The sequence below is a fragment of the Zonotrichia albicollis genome, chromosome Z, assembly GCF_047830755.1.
Source record: "Zonotrichia albicollis isolate bZonAlb1 chromosome Z, bZonAlb1.hap1, whole genome shotgun sequence".
Classification (NCBI taxonomy): Eukaryota; Metazoa; Chordata; class Aves; order Passeriformes; family Passerellidae; genus Zonotrichia; species Zonotrichia albicollis.
The window spans coordinates 63784517-63808338 of NC_133860.1; the positions used below are offsets into that span (position 1 = coordinate 63784517).

At 44.9% G+C, this 23822-nt stretch overlaps 1 protein-coding gene across 1 annotated transcript in view; it reads right to left on the reverse strand.

Moving 5' to 3' along the window:
• Nucleotides 1–23822, reverse strand: part of SLC49A3 (solute carrier family 49 member 3) — a 25853-nt gene continuing 2031 nt past the window's right edge. The window contains exons 2-10 of the mRNA XM_005486271.4: nt 15405–15563; nt 14317–14536; nt 8501–8577; nt 8246–8383; nt 7564–7680; nt 5860–6012; nt 3912–4069; nt 2835–2947; nt 1–1410 (exon numbers count right to left, since the gene is read on the reverse strand). Of these exons, the coding sequence (XP_005486328.1) occupies nt 1256–1410; nt 2835–2947; nt 3912–4069; nt 5860–6012; nt 7564–7680; nt 8246–8383; nt 8501–8577; nt 14317–14536; nt 15405–15563 (1290 nt within the window). The 3' untranslated portion in view covers nt 1–1255. The remainder of the gene's footprint in view (nt 1411–2834; nt 2948–3911; nt 4070–5859; nt 6013–7563; nt 7681–8245; nt 8384–8500; nt 8578–14316; nt 14537–15404; nt 15564–23822) is intronic.

Here is a 23822-nt window from a genome sequence, read left to right on the forward strand (position 1 = left end):
TACTCAGATTCCCTTGAATCTGAGCATGAAGCATCACAAAATCCCAACTTTTTTTTTTTTTTTTACCACTTAAGTGTTATAAAGTAAGAATTTCTTAGGTAATACACCTAGACCTGAACTCAAAGCAGGACATTACACTGCCATGGAAGTACTGTAAAATGAAAAATCCAGTTGTGTCCATTGTAATTGTCAGTGTAACTGAACTCCAAATGGGATCTTTTGTGTCACTTCCCATCTCATCTAACACTAAAAACCAGATGTCAGTTGCAGAGAGAACAGGTGTTTTTTGATGTTGTTTCTTACTTGGTCACCTCCCCAAAGCCCCTGTCACCTGCAGAAACTTATGACAAGTCTCTGCACTAGTGTCACCATTGCCAGTTCTTCTGCCAGCTTCCATCATGCCAGGCACTACAGTGTCATGCCAGGCACTACAGTGTCATTCCCCAAGGAGTGATGCTTTATAGGAGACCATCACATTAGTCTAATACTAAACCAGCAATTTCATCTTCTTGTGAAAACTTAAACCACTGAAATTGCAAGAGAGGTGAAGAAACAGAATCCCAAGTGAAACAAGCTAATCCTGAATGTCTCAGCATTTTTTCAGGGAAGCAGAGGTGTGAGAAATGCTGCTGTATTTAACTTCTGCTGCTTATTGATATTTTCTTTTATAGGCAGCACTACAAGCAAGGCTTTTCTTTTCTTGTAGAAGACAAAGTGACTTATTGTAACAGACTTCCATTACAGATCACATACTTACATATCCCCACTGGAATGGAAGGATACTCTAGCTTCTACTGCCCTTTAGCTAAAAGGCACAATTAGTTCCAACATGAGTGGAAGAGTTGTTATGCTGTACCACAGTCCTTAAATAGAAGTTTTCCACTGGGTTTGTGGTAGGCACAGCTTCCATCTTTCTGAAACCCTCACCCTTGATCCATGTACATGAAAATTTAAAAATGTCTGAAATATGATGCTACCCTCCACTGTGGCATTTCTTTAGGTTGAATCAAGTCAGCTAAAAATTTTAGTTGCAAGCATAGTTGTCCATTGCCACTTTGACCTTTCTGGCAGGACAGCCCTTAACAGCCCAGATCCCCAAATAAACACAAGACTGAGAGATGTACAGCAAAGGTGCTATTTGCTCTAGTCCTTGCTTCTTGTGCAACATGGCACAGATATCCCAGCTGTACCAGCTCAGGATTGGTCCATGCCCACTAGTCTGAGTCCTGGCCCTTGGCATCCCCTTTTGGCCTGTTTAGGATTCAGGAACATGTGCTGTCGCTGCATCCTCTGCCTTGACCAAATCAGCACTGATTGTCTCAGCATGGAGCCGCTTGTAGTCAGTGTGGAAGAAGATGACGTAGAAACAAGCCATAGCACTGCAGAGGCCAGCCAGCACCAGTACCGGAGCTGTAAGAGAGATACACTTTTAGGCAGTGAAGCCAAAACTCCCCATGGGTGCAGAAACAGACAGGCCAACTCTCCAAAACGACACATTCTGTCTGACCTCCTGCCAAAGGATACCCCTGAGGACAGGGTGCAGACCAGAGTGGGACATGACCAGTTTGGTAACAGACAAGTCTTGCTTTACCTACCACTGGCATAGAAAGAGTATTTACTTAAAATGTGGAAGGCTTCCAGAACACTGTCCTGCATGACCCCCCAGGTTGGAGGTCTTACATCAGAGCAGACACTGTACTTGTAGGAGTGTGTGTCCCTCTGTAAGTGCACACATTTGTGTCCTGGGGGTTAGTGAAAAACATTACAAAAAAGATTGAATCAAATCACTTGAGCTCCACAAGGGAACAGCTCCACAGATAGTGTTTCTTGTAATATCATCTGAGAGCAACGTGTAGAAAAGTACACTTAACATGAACTTTTATTAATGACAAATTTGTGTTTAAAGAATCTTTTCTGAAGGGAAAGAAAAAGTATATCTAAAAGACTATGCAACAAAGCCTGGAAGTAGTTCTAATTTCACCAGTGTCCCAAATGAACATCTTCATCTCCTTCTCCACAGGTTTTTTTTCCTGTATCTATCAGACCACAAAAGGAATATGAATGGGTACCTAATCCCAAGATACAGCTCTGATCTGATTAAATGGCAAATTGCAGACTTTCATAGGTGAAGCAGTCAAATTGCTTTTCAGGGACAGTTATTATGAAGCCTTGATCCCTTACAGCTAGCAGACCTTATTCTGGGGAGTTTCTGCTCAGCCAAGCAGGATATATTTAGTAGGTCATGGTCAGCCTTTGCCTATGGTGTCCCCAGGTGGCATGAACCAGCTGAGAGATCAAGACTAGGGTTTAGCCCCCACTGAAAACACTTATGTGCTCCTGTTGATCTCAGTTGCTATCTCTTCTGACCAGCTAGGAAAGGAAGGGAAATCTGGAGTAAGTGAGAACAAAGCTCAAATACAGGCAGCTGTGTGTGCAGAATACAGGGATGTAGCTTTCAGTCAAAGCATTTGTAACCTTGGCCTCCAGTATGAAAACCTGCCCTGGTTATGCTACATGGACAGTGTCTTCCCCTTAGAACAGCTGCTTTCTAGTTTCATGAAACTCAAGCCTCTGCAGGGTGACTGCAAGAGAAATTTTAACTCAGAGCCAGCAGTGGCATTCATGGCACCTTAGAGTTCTTTCTATTTCAATCTTGCAGGATTGGTTTAGCAGGAGCAGCAAGGAGTGCACCATCAGACTCAGAAAAGGGGTTAGAAGATATTCTACAATACGAATCAGACTTGCAGGGTTCCTCACACTGAGACCTGGAGAAGAGTGGGGAGTACATAGGGTGCAACCAAGTGTCCAGCATAATTTCCCAAGGACATACTTACTTGTCCAGTCCAGGGCTCCATCCTGGTCAAGGGCACAGGTGGAAAATGGATCCTCAGAAACACGGACAGTGAGAGCTTGTAGAAGAATCATTAAAATCACACCCTCAATCTGGCTGTGGGGAGAAGACAACATGCAGTTATGTTACCTGCCTGAGGTACCAGTGCTGCAGACAGGACCACCTTCCCCAGCTGGAAGAGAATGATGTCTCTTTCTGCAGCATGGTCCTTCTAGCAGAGAAAGCTACTGCTGGATTCCTCTGGCAGAGGCATTTGGTTAACTGGTTCTGTCCCACAGGGTGTCCAGGTCAACTTCAGACACAGGGCTAGGGTGGCAGGATCACTGTATGCTCCCTCTGAAGGCAAGCAGGTGTTGAACTACACCTGTCAAAAACCTGAGGCATATTCACTGGGCAGAGACTTGGAAACACTTCTCACTGCAGGACTGAGGACATAAAAAAGGCTGTGGCTTCAGCCTCCTCCTCATTCACAGCTGGCTGGCAGCAGTCACTAAGTCCACAACCAGTAAGAGACAAGAGCCTTCAAAGGCAGTGTCTGACTCCCCTCACTAATTTTCTTGCTGCTGTGCCTCCTCCTGACACAAACACATAGCATCATATCACTGGTGTCACTGCTTAGAGCTCCAGCAAGTCATTCCTGCTGAAATCCAGAGGCAGCCCTAGCCAGGTAAATTGATAACTGGAAGGACAGTCACTGTCCCTCAACAGAGCCCTGGGAACTGACTCACCTCTGTACTGTAGGGGGAATGGTGCCTCTATTAGCCATGCAGCCCCCATCTACTTCAGAGGCAAGTGGTGCTGGGCATGGTTAAATCATACTTTGTGCCAACCAAGGGAGACCTTCTTGCGCCTCTTCCACAGAGTCCTCCCTTTTTTAAAACATTTAGCTCTTCAAGTCCATGGCTCAGCCAGCCAGCTCCCCTTGCCAGGGGCATGTGCACAGACACCAGAAAGACATTCAGCAAGACAGCAAGCACTGATGTGTCTATCTGCACCCATATCCCTGTGTGTGTGTGAGTGTTGGAACCCAAGCTCATGTGGATTTAATCTGCCTGCTTACCTTGCAACAAAAATCAGGCCTGTAGATGTGCCCTCTCCTACGGGGTAGGAGCATTCCACAGCCAGCTCCATGGCAATGGGGTAGATAGCAAAACCAAAGAAACCAAAGAGCGAACTGGTGATGGCCAACGTGACGGCCTGATGTCTGAACCGAGAAGTCTGCAGGCAAAACAAAACAATACCAAAAGTCTCAATGTCAGCACTGCTTTGCAGAGAAAGTCTCAGAGGGTGGCTCACCAGTATATTCCCTACCTTTTCCTGAAATCAATTTTTTACTTTCAGCCCTCTAAAGTCAACAGAAGGCTACAAAATGGAGAGGTGTCTGTTGAACTGAAGTAAGGAGAGGATCAGCAGAATTATCTGAAAAGCACTGGTATGGTTGTACTATAGTAACTTTACTGGTCAGGTCAGTAACTTACCAGTAGTATGTTCAACATCTCTCTACGGCCAAGTGAAACACACACCTATGTCCCAAAGCAACATAACATTTTGGAAATTCTGTTTGCATTAGATTACTTGTGAGAATTCTGGGTTGCTGCAGCTAAATGAAAAGGAAAATCAGACACACATTTGTAACACTAGGATTTTAATATCAAAAGATCCAAACAAAAATGCAAATAAAAAAAAACACCTAAAATATTTACAAAACCTAGAGATTAGTTTAGTGCCTAGAACAGCCTGTCCCTAACTCTAGAGGGAAGAGCATGACCTTGTTCAGCCAATGCTACTAAAGACAAAGTACTTTGCAGCCATGCTGCCGGTATCTCCTTCCTTCACCATGTATTAAATTCCCACAGAGGAACACAAGGTGTCTGTCCTGGGATGGCAGCAAACCTGGCCCAGCTAAACTGGTTAAGTAAAGAAAAACTCTATGTGTCTGGAATCAGAGTTCAAAGCAAAGGGATCAAACAGATTTGAATGGGTGATTTTTGTTCTACCACTTTGAATTAACAGTTCTTCTGGATGGGATGAAGGTGAGGAGGGAAGGGCAGGAGGAATAGGTTTGCTTGTTGCTCCTAACATAGCCTCTTACCTATTCAGTGCTTCACCTGAGTCCCCACAAGCTGGACTATATTCAGATCATCCTCAAAACAAATGCAAGAAAATGAAAAGGGAAAATGCAAGGTGTGCTTTAGGCACCTTGCCCTACCTTGACAAAAGCATTGTATTTGTCTGTCTCTTCCAAATGAACTACAATCTCTGGGGCCTTGGTCCCAGGGAAGGTGTGATCACCCTCTAGTGAAAGTCTGGACTTTTTATCACACAAGAGAAATGCACAGGATAAGACTGCTGGGAAAGCAGAAACCTGCACCATTCTGGGTCCTCTGTGGTGCTGTGTGCTGTGATCAGATTCGTGCTGTGTGATGGCTCCCATTGGCAATGGCTGTGCCTGAATGCAGTACTTGTAACTTGGCCTCGTGGGTGTAAAGTCTCCAGGTTGTGCATTCCTCTCCTGGCTGAATTCAAGCGTTTTCCTCTTCTGTCTCTCTTGTCTCTCTCAAGGAACTACTTCAGAAGTAGAATATAACTAGGTCCTTCCCACTAATGTTACAACTCTAAGACTCACCACTGCTAAAGGCAGGAGTTGGAAAAACATGACATTCTTGTTCATTTTTGTGATATAAATACTTAGCCATTCCCTTTCTTTTTTTGTTTAAAAGAATGGTCTCAGGAGTCAGTAAGCAAACATGGTGATCCAGTATGAAGAAGTAAAATTATGTCTATTTATCTTTATCTCAATTCAGTCTGTCTCAGGCTCCACAGTCAAATCATCAGTAAAACGTTTTTCTTTAAAACAAGAAATTCCTAGCCCAAAGAGATAATCCCAAAGCATAATACAGGGCTTAATAAACACTATGACATCAAATGACCTTGATTTAAGTTGATGATTAATCAGATAGCAACAGAAATAAGCCCACGAGAATGGTACAATGCAAGGGAGAACTCACCACGGCAAACATGGTGCTGGCAAGCGCACTCAGACAGAAACTGATCTTGGTGGACTCTATGAACTTCCTTGTCCGGTCAACATACAAGCCCAGCAGGAAAGCACCCAACAAACCACAGACCGTGAACAGTGCACCATTGAGGCCAGCAAAATCCTGGAGCACAGAAGAACAAGTAATGAGAAACTAGAGCAGTTAGGAAAGACATTTTAATGTCACTGACCCATCTGCCAGCTACCAGTGGTTCACTTACTGAGGTAGGAAAAGCTTCCTTGCCCATTGCAGTAGCTGAGGCCATCAGAGGGCTATGAGTAGCAAGTCACAGAGTCCAGGTGCTTTTACAAGTGTGTGGGGTCAGCACGGTGACAGCACTCCCAAAGGATGATAAGTCTCTGTACACCTGTCAAGGGAGGCTGGATGTTGAGCCATAGCAGGTCTCTGGCATTAAATATTCCAGCCTGGAGCCACAGGGCTCTTCCAGGGGCAGTCAGGTGATTTGTCCATACTGGTGACAACAGGCCCAACTGCCTTGGTACCTGCTGATGTCTGTAATTACCCTCCTGGCCCTTTTCTAACCAGGGACCTGCACTGGCACACCCAAAGCACATTAGAGGAGACATCAGCTGAGTCAAAGTCTAACTAGAAAGGCAGTGAGCAGTGGCTGGGATAGGGTACAAGCTCTGTTGCCTGCACTGATTGCCCTTTGCTTGTGGCACTTCTTGAGCTCCATAAAAACTCAAACACAGACAGCAATCCTGAAAGCAGAGAAGCTTTTAACAAACTTGGAAAAATATTTTTGGGACGCTGAGTGGCACTGGAAGGAAAGGGTATATGGAATAGCTTCTCTGGGCTAAAGAGCCAGGACAAGCCAGTCACACAGAGACAAAATCAGGATGCACATAAAGCAAGGCTGCAAAGTTTAAGGTTTCCAGTTAAAAGCCAATGGAGTGTGCAAAATGCGACCTGGCCATGGAGCCCTGAGCCAGATATCAGATCTGGGAGCTGAAGAGGGGGTGAACAGAAGCCAGACATGTTAATGTGCATATGTAACAGCTGGAGAGGTGTTTTAAGAGGACCCCCATGGCAATACATATACCAGGACTGAAGTGCAGCCTGCTGAGAGAAAATGCCTGAATTGGGGGGGCCTCCCAATAAGCAGGAGGAGGAGAGCAGCAGGAACCAGCTGTGCACATACTGTGCTGAACTGTAAAAGCAGCACCTGCTGATGTAATGAGAAGGATGAAAAAACAGTTGTTACAGTACTACTGACCTGTTCTACTGCCCTGGCTTCATGTAAATCTGTCCAAAGAGGAAAAGGTGCTTGCATCAGCTGGTCTTCGGCTTCACTCTAGGGCCTGCCTGGGCCCCATTCTACTCTGGAGTAGGTGACAGAAGGCTGCATAAGCAGTGCTCTGGAGTGGCTTAGAAAAATCACAATATTCTTTTTTCCTGAAAAAATTTGTGTTTGCAAATGGGAGCCTGGCCATGGTCAGTAATGAAAATGCAGGTCATCTATTATACTAAGAGTCTGACTGTGTTCTGGATTAATCTTCTGCTTGATCTATGTTAGATAACATGAGCAAATAAGATATGAGACTGCAGCATATTCAATTGTCTTCATTTTGCTCTGAGTCCTTTATGAGGGAATATCAATGTGATTGTATCATAGACAATGTGGACAGTGGTGAGAAAAGGAAGAAGACTCACATTTGAATACCCCTTTTCACAAAGGATCTGTTCCAGCAGAGCTGAAAAACAGGTGAACATCCCAATTCCTCCTCCAAAACACACTGCCAGGATGATGTATGGCTTGTTTCTCAGGAGCTAAAAAAAGAAATTAATGTAAATAAGTGGAGGAGGAAAAAGGCCTGTCTGTGACAGCAGACTTGAGGGTCAGTGCCTCTGACTCCTCAGTTGAAATTGCTGACAAGGTAACCCCATGACCATTGACAAAGGTGTGGCTTTGTCCTGGCAATTCAGCCAGAGGACATGTTACAATGGGGACCATGTTAGGGAGGGAGGAAGTCTTCAGTGCTCAAATTCTTCTTTGCTTTGCCATGTGCTATCCTAACTGTTACCACATCTGTTTAGAAGATTCAGGTTGTATGCTCCTCTTGGATAAGCCCAAGTCCGCTTGTTTGAGCTATCTGAACGCCTGCCAGCTCACAGCTGAATGATCAGACAGCGTCTCTTGCAGCTTTGCTGTGAGCAGCTTCCACTCCGGGAGGAAGGAAGGAATACTGAGGAATCTCCTTTAAGGGGCTTCCATGGCAGGTTTGGAGGAGGGGCATTCAGAGTGTGTTTGGTAGGCAGATTGTTCAGCATATCCCCACCTTGCAGGGCTGCATCCCTCACTTCAGCATGGCAGTCCCTAGGTTGCAACACTTACCATTTTGAGCCCTGTGAAGAATGGCTGTGAGTTGGAGTTGGTGGCACTAGCTGATGGAGGCGTTGGCGGGACCTTCTCATGAATCCCCAGAGTTGCTAGAGCACAGGCTGTTACTGCTGGGACAGCATAAATACCCAGCTATGCAACAAAAAGACAAGACAAGTTACCAGTCTTTCCAGCTCCGCCACATCCAAACAAATAAATCAGCTGGACCCAAATCAGCCCAGCTGATTGATTAAAGCAGTTCTCATTTACCATCAATGGAATGTGCTTTCCTTCAGGAACTAGTGCAGGGGACAACAAGTTTGCTATAAGAATGCCCAAGGGATTGGCTGGAAGGAAATAGAAGAGAAATATTTTTTTCATGCAAGCAATCAGAATCATGTATCCACCCCTACTGCCTGCCAGCATCACAGCTGCAATGTGCAGCACTGTAATGAACAAGGACAAAACAAGGCATATATAGGGAGAACCAGGAGGGGAATATTTGGAGAAGTTGACTGTGTGGTCTTACTCTTGCCACATCTGTTGTCTCACTCACATGAAATCCATTCTATAAAACCATCTCCCTTCAACTCCCTTCCTAACTCCTGTAACCTGTTTTTCAACTATGGACTATGATGTCCTCACTCTCACAAGGCTGCCTCAGTAAATGTCAAGCTAAAGGGACAAAATTAAAATGGGCGAATCCACGTCATCTGTCCTGGTGTTACATAGCAAGAGTTACAGAGCTGTTTTTCTTTCTGTATTCCCCTATACCATTAGGCATGTATACATTGTGTAGAGGATTCCTCTGCTCCAGGGTGAACAGCCACAGCTCTCTTAGCCTCTGCTGCCATGACAGATGCTCCTTTCCCTTAATTGTCTTAGTGGCTTCTTAACTGCACTTACACTAATACGTCCATATCCTTCTTATATAAAGGAATCTACAACCAGACACAGTTCTTCAGACGTGGACAGGCAACCTCCCTCAAGCTGCTGGCAACGCTCTTCAGGAGGGTCACCAGGATGCCATTACTTTTCTTTGTCAAAAGGTCATGAGCAAAAAAGTCACACTAGGTTCATTCCTGAGACCTTTCAAGCCTTTACATTTCCTTTGCAAAGGCCAGGCAGGTATACAACATGATCTCTGCTACTTATCCAGTACAAAAAAATTACATGGCAGCAGAGAATCTTGCAGATTTTGTACAGGAGGAGGCAGTTGCATTATTATGGGGCTGGAGCTGAGCAGTGTGTGAAGCAGCACTCCTGGGACTCAGGCTGGGAACATTCAAAATTACAGGCAACAATTTTTTAATGTTAAGGCAACATTCTGGAAATAGTCAAACAAGAAAATCTGCTTTTCTACTAGCATGCAGGGATGGGGTTAAGAAAGCCAACGCCAGCCTAGTGAGCCTGGTGAAGGGCAATGAGAAAGGTACCCTTAAGCATTTTGCAGCAGAAGGAAAGAGAAATGTGGGCCTTTTGCTGGATGAGCAGGAGACTCAGTGATAAAGGACACAGAAATCATAAATGTATTCAATGCCTTCTTCACTTCTTCAGCCCTGGGATCAGAGGTAAAGGTTGAAGCAATAAAGATTTACTCTTAATGGAGAAACAGTAGGTTGGAGAACATTAAGTAAGCCAGACACACAAATCCATGGGACTGATAGGACACATCAGTGGTGAAGTAACAGATTGTTTCCATTGCAAGGCCATTTTTGGTTACCTTTAAAAGCAATTCCAAGACGCTCCTGAGGACTGGAAGAGAGCAAATGTCACTCCCATCTTCAAGAAGAACAAGAAAAAGAATCCAGGGAATTTCAGGCTTTTCAGTTTTACTTTGTTCCCTGGGAAGGTCATGGAATAATCAGTCCTTGCCACCATTTCCAGGCACATGAGGGATGAAACTGTGAAAAGGAAAAATGCTTAACTAACCTGATAGCTTTAATACAGTGAAATGACTGCTGGATGGATGAGGAAAGAGCAATTGACACTATCTCCATAACAACCTCGCAGACGAGCTGAGGAAGTACTGTCTAAACAAGGAAGCAGTGAGATGAACTGAAATCCTGCCGAATGGCCGGGCCCAGAGGATTGTGATCACTGACACGAAGACCAGCTGGAGCCCTGTCATCAGTGATGCACCACAGGGGTTGATACTGGGGCCATACAGTTTACCTCGATGATAGGACAGAGTGCACACTCAGCTGGTTTGCAGATGATGTGACGGTGGGAGGAGTGACTTGCAGAAGAGATGGCTGTACTGCCACTCAGAGGCACTGCAATAGAGTGGGGAAATAGGCAGAAGGGAACCTTGTGAAGTTTGACTAAAGGAAATACAATATGCTGCACCTTGGGAAAGAAAAATAACTCATTCACCAGTACCCCTTCAGACTCACCAAAAGCAACTCTGCAGAGAAGGACCAGAGGAGAAGTGGGCAGGGAGTCCTAGTACACACTAACTTGACCATAAACTAGCAACACAGCCTTCTGATAAAGAAAGTCACCACAATCCTGGGCTCAGCATTAGGCAGTGTTGTCAGTGGGAGCTGGTCTTTACCCTCTACTCTGCACTAGCAAGTCCACATCTGGAGAACTGTGAGCAGTTCTCAGGTTCCCAGTGTGGGAGAGACATGAATTTACTGGTCCAGAAAAGAGAAAAGATGATTAGAGGACTGGAGCTTCTGTCATGTAAGAAGCCACTAAAGAGGCGGGACCGATCAGCCTGGAGAAGCTGCTGGAAAGCAGTTTTGCAGAGACGGATGTGGGGTCTTGGTGGATTGCAAGGTGACTATAAGCTAGCAATGAATCCTTGCAGAAAGGTGTCCAACAGCCCACTGGGCTGCATCAGGAAGAGCAGGTGGAAGATCATGATCCTCCTCCTCTGCTAAGTCCTGGTGAGAAACATACAGAGTGCCAAGTCCAGTGCTGGGTTCTTTGATACAAGGTACCAAGTTAGTGGAGCAAGTTCAGTCAAAGGCCAAAGACATGATTAAAGGTCTGGAACATCTCTCATCCCTAAGGACACTGGGACAGCTGGGACTAGTTAGCCTGGAGAAAAGAACATTGATCAGCAATTATAAAGATGGAACCAGGCTTTTCTCAGTGGCGTACAAAGTGTAACACAGGAAACTCTACCTGAATATAAACTTCTTTCCTGTGATAGCTGTTCAGCACTGAAACAAGATGCTCAGATAAGCTCCTATGCCTCCATCCATGAAGATAATTAAAACCTGACTCAACATAAACCTGGGCAACCTGGTCTTGACAACTGTGGTTGAGCAGGGGGGTGGACAAGATGATCCCAAGAGGTGATTTCCACCCCTGTCTGTTCTATAATGATGCTGAGGCATCATTAATAATCCTGTAGCACAACTGTAGCATTTCTACTCTGTGCTTGGGAAAGTACTAGCTTATGATGCCGGTGAAATATTACCTGCTTCTAAGTACATGGAAACAATTAAACAGAGTTTCCAAGGAGATGGATTACATCTTCTCTGTTGGGGTAAAATGCAACTGGGCATTGTAGGGGACTGCCTGTAAACTAGTCAGCTGTTTCCATGAGCTAACAACATGTTGAAGAAGTTCCAAAAAGTGTAGATGAGCGTTGGAAAGGTATAGGTGAGCATTGGGCTAAATTTGAAAAGACTGAGACCACTTGAGTAATTACATGATTTCAGTTGCTGGGAAGAGCTGGGAAGAGCTATTGCATGGCCTAGATTATGAATGGAAAGGAGGCCACTGAGTTAATCAACTATACATTATGATCGAGAGATCCTGGTGGACTAGCTTACAGCACTCTGCAGTGGGGCTTGGTGTTTTGTGGTCAGTGATCCTGATGCACTGGAACTCTTCAGGGTGAAGAAAGTGATATACCAACAAAATTCAGTAAATGAAGACTCCTATAAATGAAGCAGAAGTCACTTTAGTGCACTCAGACAATTCCTTCTCTTTCTGACACAGGAGAATTTCTTGTGATCTTTACAGGGGATGAGTTCTTGGCCCTGCACTACTTCTCTCTGAGTAAGCCTCTACAAGTGATGGGCAGAACAAACACTTGAGCTGAGTCATTAATCATTATGACAGCTGAGTCATAGTAATTTCAGCTGCTCAGCAAGATCCTGGGTGCAAGGTTCATATTTATCACAAAAGCCCAAGGAAGCCTATCCATAGGCATTAACAGCAGGAGGCTGTAGAGCCAGTTTCTGTATGCAGCACTGATACTGATGGAACTGGAATTCTGAGTGCTGCTCAGCATTAATTACACAGGAAGTGGGCACTGATAAATTGGAGCAAGATGACACAAAAAGCTCACAGCAGCAACAGGAAGAATGGAGACAAGTGTGAAGAAGCAAAGGGAAATTTGGCTGTAAAATGCCTGGGTGGGAGCCATTCAGTCTTTAAAGACAAAGTAGAGAAGAGACATTCAAGTCTTTCAAGACAAAGTAGAGAAGAGCTGATAACTACCTGACAGACAGGTGCAACAAGACTGAATACACAGGGCATAAAGAGCATTGAGATAATGACATTTGCCATGAGTTAATTACAAACTGGATTAAAAGACTGGGGCTGTGGCAGATCCTCCTTCCAGACAGCATTTAAATTTTCTTGAAATTAAATCCTGATACTGTACAGCAGACATTATGGATGTAACCAGGCATTATTAATGGAAGCCTTCCATAGAGCAACATGCAGGTGCTGCAGCAGACAATAATCACCACTCAGCCTGCACTCTGACATCCCAACATGCCAGACACTGAACAGCTTCAGGTCTTGGGATTCCACTGTTCCTTGCTCTTCAGGTTTGTTCTTTGTCATAGTTAGATTCATTTGGTTCTGTAAAGACTGAGGATGCTGTGTGAATAAAATGCTCTTTAGCTTCTCTGGCTGCTCTCTCACTTAAAAGAGCCCTTTGTTTGCAGGCTGCAGTCCTTCAGGGCAATGAAGCACTGAGTGCCCAGTGGTCCTTGGTAATGCCTGTATCATGCCACACCGACAACAGAGCTCCTTCTCCAGCAGCGAAGGTGAAGGTCTGTCTCAGCACTAGGAGAAGCAGTGCAAAAATAATTCATTCGTTCTGACACCACAGATCCATTCTTGCTAAACAAGAGTGCCCATGCTCTAGTCCAGTAGCAGCATTAGAAAAGCTGCATAGGGTTGCTCTTCATTCTCCATGCCTAACCCTTCCTTACAGCTTCAAGGCAATGGGGAGGGAAGGCAGCTGCTGCTGTTTTGAGGGAAGGACAGATGGGGCTGCCACACACATAGAGGTACTATGAGACTTCACAGCTGGAGCCAGTGAACCAGCCCAGTTTCTGGAGCACCTCTCAAGTCCTTGGAGAAAAGAGGAAGAGATTTCTTTGGCTGCTGGGTAAAGTGTCACATGAAGAGAGGAAACAGGTCCATCAAATGTGGTATCCTGTCTCTATCTGTGCCCAAAGGAGCCAAGAGAGGAATGTGATTAGAGCAAGCTTATCTGCTTATCCAGTTTTCCAGATTCCAGGCACTTAGCAAAGCAAGGGTGCTTTCTGCATGGATAGCCCTGCCATTTAGCATCCCCAACATGTTTGTGCAGACAGACAAGTATATTTTGTTTGTGTGTGCATAGATACCAATTAGGAATATGTCCTCAGCCTTCCTTCTGGATGAAACTGGTGGGCAAAATTGCCACAGCAGTCACACCTCCCCTCCACCCAGTTACAGAACTTGGCAACTGTGACCACTGGCACTACAATGCAATTTAAGACACCTTCCTAAGAAACTGCAAAATTAAGGCCACTAAAGACTTAGTAACATTAAGGGCTGTTGTCACCCTGTGTGATATTTAGGCAAAGATGACAACCTGGTCCTGGAAGAGAGAAAGAAGGTTAGGAGTCTGGGTGGTGAGCACTGCACCTGGATGTGGCTTATATCCACTTCTTGTTCATCTGTGTTGTTGCACATGACTAGAAGACTTTTGGGTGAAGCTGTATCTGCAAGGGCAAATGGCTGAAGTACAAAGGACTTCCTCTGCCTGCTGCCTCTGAAAGGCAAACAAATTGCTAGCAAGTTCTGTGAGGCAGTAATGTTAGTTTGCAGCTATCACTTACACATTGATGCAATCATATTTGCTGTTGCTCTCTGGTGGTCTGGGAACCATAGCGCTGCCAGCTTTGTTGGTGAAAAGATGATAAGAGGCTGTGCTAATGCAGAGAAGCACTGTCCAACAAACAGGTACCAGTAACTCTGGGAACCCAAGCTCAGGAACTTCAGAACGCTGAACATCCGGGTGATGCTACCAACCATGTTCAGCCATGCACTCAGGACCACCTGCAGTGAGCAGAAACAAAAAGAGTTTGCGTGCTGAAGCCTGAAGGGAAGAACTTAATACAATGGATTTGCATGAGCAAGGTCTCAAACGCACCACAGGAGACACTGGGTGTTAGTAATCACTGCCCGCAGACCCTGCGCACCCCTCTGGGCCACTGTGAGATGCTCCTGATCCTACCTGCCTCCTTAGGGAGTGTCTTGGGGTGACAGGGAGCAAGGAGCCTGTCTCAGCCCCATATAAGAACCACATTGATGAGAAATCTGAAGTTCACTAATTACACCTTGCTATCAAGTTTGCACCATCACCCATATTTTGCTGTGACAACCCAAAGATAATGGCAATGAATCATCCAGCTTTTGGATCCTGCAATTGTTCTTCTATTCTATTAGCATGCTGGTGTTTCACTGCTGCATTCCACAACACAATTCTGGGATTGTGCACAGATCACAAGCTGGCTTAGCAGAGGCCAAGCTCTAACCTGATAGGGGTCTCTTGCTTGCACTCTGTCCTGCTATTCCTTAAACTGGCCCAGACAACAAAATTGTGGTGCTAAGACTTTTCCATAGCAAATCTGACCCAATTACAGAAAGCTCTTCACAGAGTCAGCTCACAATATCTGTCCCTGTCAGATGGCTAAGACAATGAAAACTAAAGCTGGAAAAAGCAAGCATACAACTTTATTCTGACTTTTCCCACTGCTCTCTCCACCATCGCCACAGACGTGATGTTACTGAACTAGCTTCCAACGTGCTAATTCTCTGCAGCATTTGGGAAGACTCCTATTCAAAGCATGTACATTACTGATTTGTGCTTCTACTGCTACCTCTAGGTGAAACTTCCTCAGGGAAGCAGAACACTTCAACTCACAGCACAGCGGAGCCCCACGCTGTCAAGGACCCATGTTGCCACCAGACCAAATGGGATTGAGATGAGGAGGTACACCATTGAGAGCCAGTTGACTGTCTCCAGGGAAATGTGGAAGTAAGCAGCTGTCTTATCAGCCACAGGAGCAAACGTCAGCCAGAGCTGCCGAACAAAGACCGAAAATCAGTAAGCATGAACACCTCCAACAGAACAGTAATTCAGCATCCCCTCAAACTGAGTTTTGAGGAGGCTTGCTGTCTTAGTCTCTCCTTGAAACTGTGATGTTAAGGCTGGTAATAAAATTTCAGACCTTGTCCACAGTTACTTGGCCCAGAGCACCCCTTACATTTCACTGCTTCATCCCCAGTCCCCTAGTCCTGATACTGGAGGCTGGCAAAAGTAGAAGTCAGTACCTTTCCTGTCCCCATGTTGAACAGGTTGGCTCTGACGCATTTACTTACCTGATGGAAACCACATGGACTCATTCTGTGTTAGCACAAACAAATAGAATCTGCCACCTCCTCCCTACAGCTAAGATCCCTTAAACTTGGACTGGTATTTTCAGTTCCATTTTAACACCTGGATGTGGCCTTGTAAGAAGAACTTTACTATGTGTCAGCCAAGAGATACATTATTCCCTGCCTTCTTAGACACACCCAGCAGATATAAAATTACCTAGAGATTGCATTATTTAATGTATTAGAACACCTAACAGGGAGGTACACACAAAAGAGGTACTTCAAAAACTATCCACGTTTTTCTTCCAGCGCCATATCTGAACACAGCTCCCTAAACTTCGTTGTAGACACTGATTTCATTGTTCCTGTCTGCTTCTGGTTTCTTATGAGAATGACAAGAACTGCTTGATCCTAAAATCAGGTTCTGAGATCACATACATAGAAAGAAAATGAGGCACTGCAAGTTAGAGGATGTTTCTGTAGATTCTTTGCCAAGATGCATCCTAGTGCTTTTCAAAAAGACTGATTTAACCTATCAAATGGCCTAACCATTCAATGATGTCAATTACAGGCTGCCTCACTGTTACAGGATGATCTTGCTGCTGCTGAATACTCAGGGTTATAAAGTCTGCAGAAATGTGAGCAAAAACTTCAGTTATAGCTTTCTACAAAAGAACTACAGCCACAGTTGCTTTCCAGGTACTCCCTTTTGTCATCACAAGCTTGCTCCTCACAGCCTGCATCCCGCACCCAGCATCAGATGTGGTGTTTACGTGTAACTGAAAAAGACTTGGAAAATCTCAGACGAAGGTGTGCTCCTACAAACTGTTTCTTGTTATTTCCAGGATTCCTGGGGTTTTTTTCTTACATGATAGGGACCATAAAAACTGTCACATTATATAGGAGCAGAGGGGAGATGGGCTTTTCTTCTCCCTAGAGTCACCGTGTGACAACAGCCACAACACAAATGATTCTTTAGCTAGGCTTTTCCCCTGGCAGGGAGGCAATGAGTAAATGGTAGTAACAGAGAAGCTTTGAATATATTCTCAGCAGCCTTGCAAGGACTCCTAGCATCAGCCCTTTCTCTTTTCCGAAAGAAGTTGCCATGCTGTACCTCCTGTATTCAATTCAGAGCTCCTATCAGCATGCTGGGCTCAGACACACCTATGTGATATCCTTTAAACGTCTGGTATGGGGGTGGATTTGGTGTTTACTCAGCTTCTACAACCTGGTGAAGGAAGACGCTAGGTGCAGAAGCAAACTGTACTCTTAGACAACAAGGAGATTAATCCAGGTCACTTTCCAGACTTCCATCAGACAGGGATGGGAGTTTAATTGTTTAATGCTAATGTAACTGTTTAGATGTTACAAGCATGACTAAGACATGAGCATTAGTTTGCTTATGGGATGCTAAACTGCTGCTAAACAAATCCCAGCTGTGTAGTTCCAACAACAGCACTTCTGCGTTCCTCAACGCCTTCTATGCAGGGGTGGTGGTGATGAAACACTCTACCAGGAAACAATTAAAGAGATGACACATTCTGTAAGCCAGCTTCAGATATATTTTCACCCCCTTGCTCCTCTACACAACATGATCAACCATGCATTACATCATTAGGAAAGTGATGCCACAACATGATCAACCATGCATTACATCATTAGGAAAGTGATGCCACAAGTCAAAGAACAGCATTTTCTGTTCAGTGACTGTATGCATCTAGGTGATCTGGGACCAAGCACTGGCACAATTTCATTAGATCTAGTAAAACCATTTCATTCAGAAAACCAAGCATAGGGGCTGCCCCATATTCCTATCCTGAGCAAGAGCTCCAGTCCTAGCATATCCATGTGAGAGCATGGAGGGTGCAAAGTTGCAGCTTGTCCCTCAAAATAGGAAGTGGGTCTATTTATGGGTCTGGACAGAAAAAGTATGTTTCATTGTTTACCATGTGTTGTTCTAACACAGAAATTCAGAACTGGGCAATGGAGCTCAAGATGTAACTGTAGTCAAAGAGGCCACCAAATGCCCCTACAACAAAGAGGTGGCATTGTGGGGTTTTGCCTACTCAGGGAAATACACAGTCAGTATGCCACCTTCTGCTTTTGGTTTTCCCAGTTATGGTAACTTCACCCACAGCAGTTAATAAGCTCTTGTGCTGGAAGCTAGAGTCCTTATCCAACATGCTTTTCTGAAACTCTGCATTGCCAAGGCTGGCACCTACATAGGGGCTGCCCTGAGGTAAGCCCCCTCAGAGCACTTAAAGAAGATGCAGCTCTCTCTTGGTGAGATTTAAAGTCCTGTAAGCTCCAAGGATGCAGAACAGAGACAGAGAGAGGTTCTGGCCTCCAGCACTCTCCAAGGGCCATTTTCTTCACTCATCTTTGGCACACCAAAACCACAGAATCACAGAATGATGGAATATTCTGAGGTGGAAGGTTGCCACAAGGACCAGCAAGTCCAGGTCTTAATTTAATGGCCTGTATCAAAGCTTACCACTGCAGATCACAGAGACAGATACAAGGGGAGACACAATGTGTGGCGTTATAGGATGTCAGACCCCAGAAGCTTGTTGTCTTCTGGAACAGATAAAGAAAGTAGAAACAGAGAGATACCTCTTGCAGGGTTGTTCAGTCATTGCAATTTTCAGTCCCTGCACAAGCTTCACTATGTGGAAATACACCCTTGTGGTCTGGTCAAGCTGCATGCAGCTCCATTGCCCGAGAGGCCACACAAAACCAGAGCCTCAGTGCCAGTTGCAGAAGGCATCAAGATGAGTTCTTGCTATGCACTGCACTGCTTCATCTGTGCTCACATGAGCTTCTCCAAATGCAGCTCAATAGATGCCACAAGGTCAACTCCTGACTGCGATGCTGCAAGCAATTTTCACTCACCTACTACAGCTTATATTCCTTCAAAGCCCTGCTAGTACTACAATTATTGAAACCTTTCGGTAACCTTTGAAAAAATTCTCAATTTGGCACAAGTTAGAATAGATAATGATGAAAGGCAGCAGCAGTTCACTTTCTGGACCACGGCAAGTTAATCAAAAGATTTACATGGAAGCCCATGTTCAGGATCTTTACCTTGTCAGAGTGACCCTGAGAAGAGTTTGAAAGTCTCTTCTCCCAGACCGGTGCTTGAAGAAGAAGTCAGGGCTCTTCATTTCCTCAGTCTCAAGGTTTTTTATTGCATCTTATCTATAAAATTCTTTCTACTGTCCTGCCAAGATCCGCTTAGCAAGACAGTCCAGGCACTCTGCTTGCCCTCAGGGCGATGTTATGTCTTTATACTAAAAACTACGTACACAATGTTTACAATTACTTTCCAATACCTATCGCCTATGTTAGACAGTGAGCTTCTACTCTAAACCAGTCTAAAAGTGCCAACATCACAGCAGAAGATGGAGGCCAAGAAGAAGAAGAAGGAGAAAGGCTGGACATGCCCATATCCCTCCATCTTGCCTCATGAACCCTCATTCCAGAAACCCCAAAATCTACTTTTCCACCCCGTGATAATTTCACTATCATTCTATTTAAACTGTTGTGGCTTGCTGATCTTCATATAAGGTTGGTAATTTGCTCCACGGGCCACAATCAAAACCACAGGTGTTTTGGGCTCTGTGCCAGGGCTTCTGGGCCCCCTGGCAGGGGTCTTGGCCATTCTGGACAGCCAGAGGGATGTCCTGGGTTCCCACATCCATGCAGAGCCACTAAATCACAGAGACTCTTACCTTTGCTTGCCAAAAAGCCACAATGAGTTTGTGAGCTCAATCCCCTGACACCTGTCAAAACTCACTTCCCCAGCAATCTCTCATAGATTTGGCATTAGTTGTTTTCAAATTGCAGCTCCTCCTGTAGTATAATCCATTATCAATCGTTATTTCACTGATGTTTTAGATCATGGTATTTGCTCCTTCAGCATTCAGTTATGGGCTTTTCTCTCCTTTCTCTCCTCAGATATGCACCTAGACAGTGTAATAATGGACGCTTATTGGAGTTTATTCTCCAATAATTGGACGTTTCTTCTCCAGGAAGAAGGCAGGAATTTTAGCTCCTACACTCCTCTTCTGAGCTCAGGCCTTAGAAACACCTTCATCTCACTGTGGTTTTAGGTTTAAAGATAGCAAAAGCTCCAGTGCTTGCTAGTCTGGTCTGGAAGACATACCTCAGCATACACTCTTCACTATAAAAACTTGTGCTTAGCAGCTGAGGAAAGAACACAAGGGCCCCTGATGATCCCCGAGCCTGTCCCAGCTGACACTGGAGTACAGCTGTAACTCCCCCTGCACACAGCTGTCTGGCTGGGGAGCCATGCCCCAACACTAGAAGAAAAGGACAGAAATGTTTTCTACCCACAGTCAACTCATATCCTCAGCTACAGGAGGGCCCTTCCACATCTTCTTTGACAATGAGGCTTGCACCAGGGCCAGGGCACTGACATTCAAATTTTCTGACTAATACTGACGTTGGGAATGGTTCTGGCTCCACTTTCAGCTCTCTTGCCCTCTGCTTTAATCTTCTTCTAGCTGACACTTTAATTCTCCTGCACCAGCCAGAAACTGCTTGGTCCCTTCTCCATTAACTGAAATTTAATCCTTATTAAAGGTGGCTGAAAGGAAGGATGAGAGGGACTTTTCATGAGGCATACAGTGGTAGAACCACCAGGAATGGCCTTAAATTAAGGGAGGGTAGATTTAGATTAGATATTAGGAAATTTACTTTAAGGTTGGCGAGGCACAGGAACAGGTTACACAGAGAGATTATGGACTCTCCATGTCTACAGGTGGCCAAGGTCATGCTGGATGAACAACTTGGTCTAATGGAAGGTGTCTCTGCTCATGGCAGAGGGATGGAACTAGGTGATTTTTAATGTCCCTTCTAACATACACCATTCTATGATTCTATGATCATGATCTTATGACAACTGCAGGCCTGCACGGGCATTCCTGTAATCAAAACAGGTTACAGCTGTTCTCATCCTGATTCCATTTTTAAGTTTTTATGTTGTCCTTTCTGATATCCCTGTAGACCCTTAGCTGACAGGTAAGGGTTTACAGGTGTTCCCCTCTCTTCCTCCCAGAATTTGACCAAGATCTGCACTCATTCCCCTTACAACTCCATCAGAGCTCCTGGTTCAGTTCTTCCACCCTACTGCCTTCACTGTTCCCACTCCCACACAGACTCTCCAGGACCAATTTCACCTGCAGGATCTGGTTTCCCTCCACCCATTTGAAGGGAGCCCAGTGTTTGTCCTTCCTCCCATTTCTGTAGGAGGCAAGCTGTGAGACACCAGCTCTCTGTCTGCAATGGTACCAAGGTGGTGCCTGAAGGTGGGACTGCACACAGGCTCTACACTTTGGTAACCAGCAGCTGTGAGCTGTCACGTATGCTGAAAACAGCATACATGACAGATGCAAGATTTTTGGGTCTCAAAGTGCAGCAATATTGATGCACCACACATTTAACCAGGTACAACCCTGACAAAAGCGGTGACAGACATGTTCTTCACAAAAGGCAAGCTGGTAATCAATGCCTGCTTTTCTCATGAACAAATCAAGATTCTAAAAGTGGAAAGTATTTGCAGAAAGCACAGGGTGGGAATCAGGCCACTTTGCCATGTCAGTGGCAGTATCAGCTAGCGAGGGTTGCTGTAAGGAGCATTTTTCATTGTCTAGCATACTGTATAGCTGAGTATAGAATGAGACTGTAGAAATGCCTGCAGTAACTTTTATGTACAGTTTTAAAAGAAGGAGCCAAAGGGGTTGTGAAATGGGAATGAAATGGGAATTTCTGCTTCGTAACAGGCACCAGCACAGCTCGCCAGTCCCCACACAGGCTTCACCTACAGCAATTCTGCCAACTCCAGCAAGCATTCTTTCATGTGCTTGAAGACAGCTTACAAGGTGATGTAAGAGGTCTTTCTGTGACACGGATGCTGCCTCCTTCCCCCCCGAAACTGGATGATGAAGCCCTTACACCAGAGTCCTCATCTTTAAGGTTAAAAGGGACACACAGCTTGGAAGCAAACAGCCCCTGTGCTCAGCTGAAAGAACCCATGCTGATACGGGAGTTTAGGACATTAGGACAGAGGTGTGATCTTCAGAAAAGGCCAGATCCTTGCCAAGATGTCTCTTTTAGTCTCCACAGCTCTCAAGAGAAGTAGCAGGAAAAAAGAGCAGCAGCTGTGTACGCACACGTATCTACAGGGGCACGGCTGGAGCAGACAGGTGTGGGTGAGGAGCGTGTGCACCCTGCCCTGGAGCATGCCAGGCTCCACTTGTGCCGCTCTCCTTCCTCTCCCAAGTACACTGAGTGGTAGTGTTAAGTCCTCCACTTGGTGAGTCAGGAGCCACTTGGCCAAGCGTGAGCTGGCACCAACCCTCTGCTCCCATGCTCCTTCCCAGCTTGCTCATGCTGGTGAGCACCGCACTGGGCAGTAAACACTCTTGGTTTCATTCTTCTGTCTTTTTCTGTGCCTCCAGTGCTAAAGCAATAGAAAGTCCCTCCAGTGAAACACAAAGTTCCCACCTGTTCAGCTTCACAGGAAGGAGGAAAAAAGGGAGGAGCTATGTGCTACAGCAGCTGCAAGCACAGCATGAACACTCTTAAACATTAAGCCTTCAGATGAAGAAAATCATACTCAAAACCACAGTGTAAGTTTAGCAAAACAAATCTGGGGAGAAACCACAGACAGAGTTATGTCAACCCCTCCCATCAGCAGTGCTGCAAGAGACAGCTGGGGATAAATCATCTAAGTTTAGCTGTGGTCACAACATCCTCTCTGCACACGACTTCATCATGCTGATGTCTGCTTATGGCTTTCCTAAGATAAGGCAGCAGTTTTTTACACTATATTGTCAGCTAGGAATTCCCCGAACAGCCCTATTTAGGAAATGACAACAAATTCCTGATAAGGTAGTACCCACTTTGTACAGCAGGGAGAGACAGAGGCTTTTAAACTCAAGTCAGTAACAGAAGCACAAGTAAGGTGCTATATTTATCGTTGGTGTAAAAGCCTCTATATCATATTAACTCCACTCTGCTCCAGTTAATGCAAGGATTTCACATGATGAAACAGCAGGAGGATATATGGAAGAGTGCCTCTTTCATCACCACATGGTCTGCTCTGGCTTTGCTCAATCACACTCTAAACCAGACTAAGAAATACTCCTTTCTCAGCCTGTACTTGCTGCATGATGAAATGTGCTGAACTGCAGTTAAGCTGCTTCTACCTTGTCTCCTTGACACTGAAAGTCTCCCTCACTCAGTACTTAATAGAAAACTGCATGTCAATGGACAAGAATGAGGAATACAAGGCATCATTCTGGAAGCTTGATCCAGCAAATGTGGTTCAAGCCAGACAATTCAAAAGTCCTGTCCTCAATACATGCATTTGCAGATAATGACACAGATGTACATAAAACAAAGTGCTGCACGCAACATCTTAACGGGAATTGATGACACAACTTGCAGGGCAATTTTTCACATTACAGAACTGGTTAATTAATCTTTTCGTCTGTAACTTTTAAATAGCAACCAACCACTTTGATTTCATGGACTCAACTACTACGTCGATTTTAATGTGATTTTTATCAGGAACATTTAGAAGAAACGTTAGCATCAGGAAATGTTTGCTTACAACTTTTTTATGTTAGCATAGTTGCCATTCCAGATCGTTGCAATGGCTTAGAAACAGTAATTCCACTCTAGGATACTTACTAGGCACCCAGCTTTGAAATTGTAAACTTCTCGCCTAATCTCATACCGTGGAAAAATAGTATTATGGGCAGTCAGGAAATTGTCAAGATACAAAGGAGACAGAACAGGTCAATCTTCCAGAGCTACAAAGTTTTCAGCAACACACTGAGGACACAGTAATACTTGCAGATATACTGAAAAGACCTGTTTCTTAAAGTTTCACCTTTAAGATTTCAGCAAAGTCAAAATCTGACAAGACATCCTG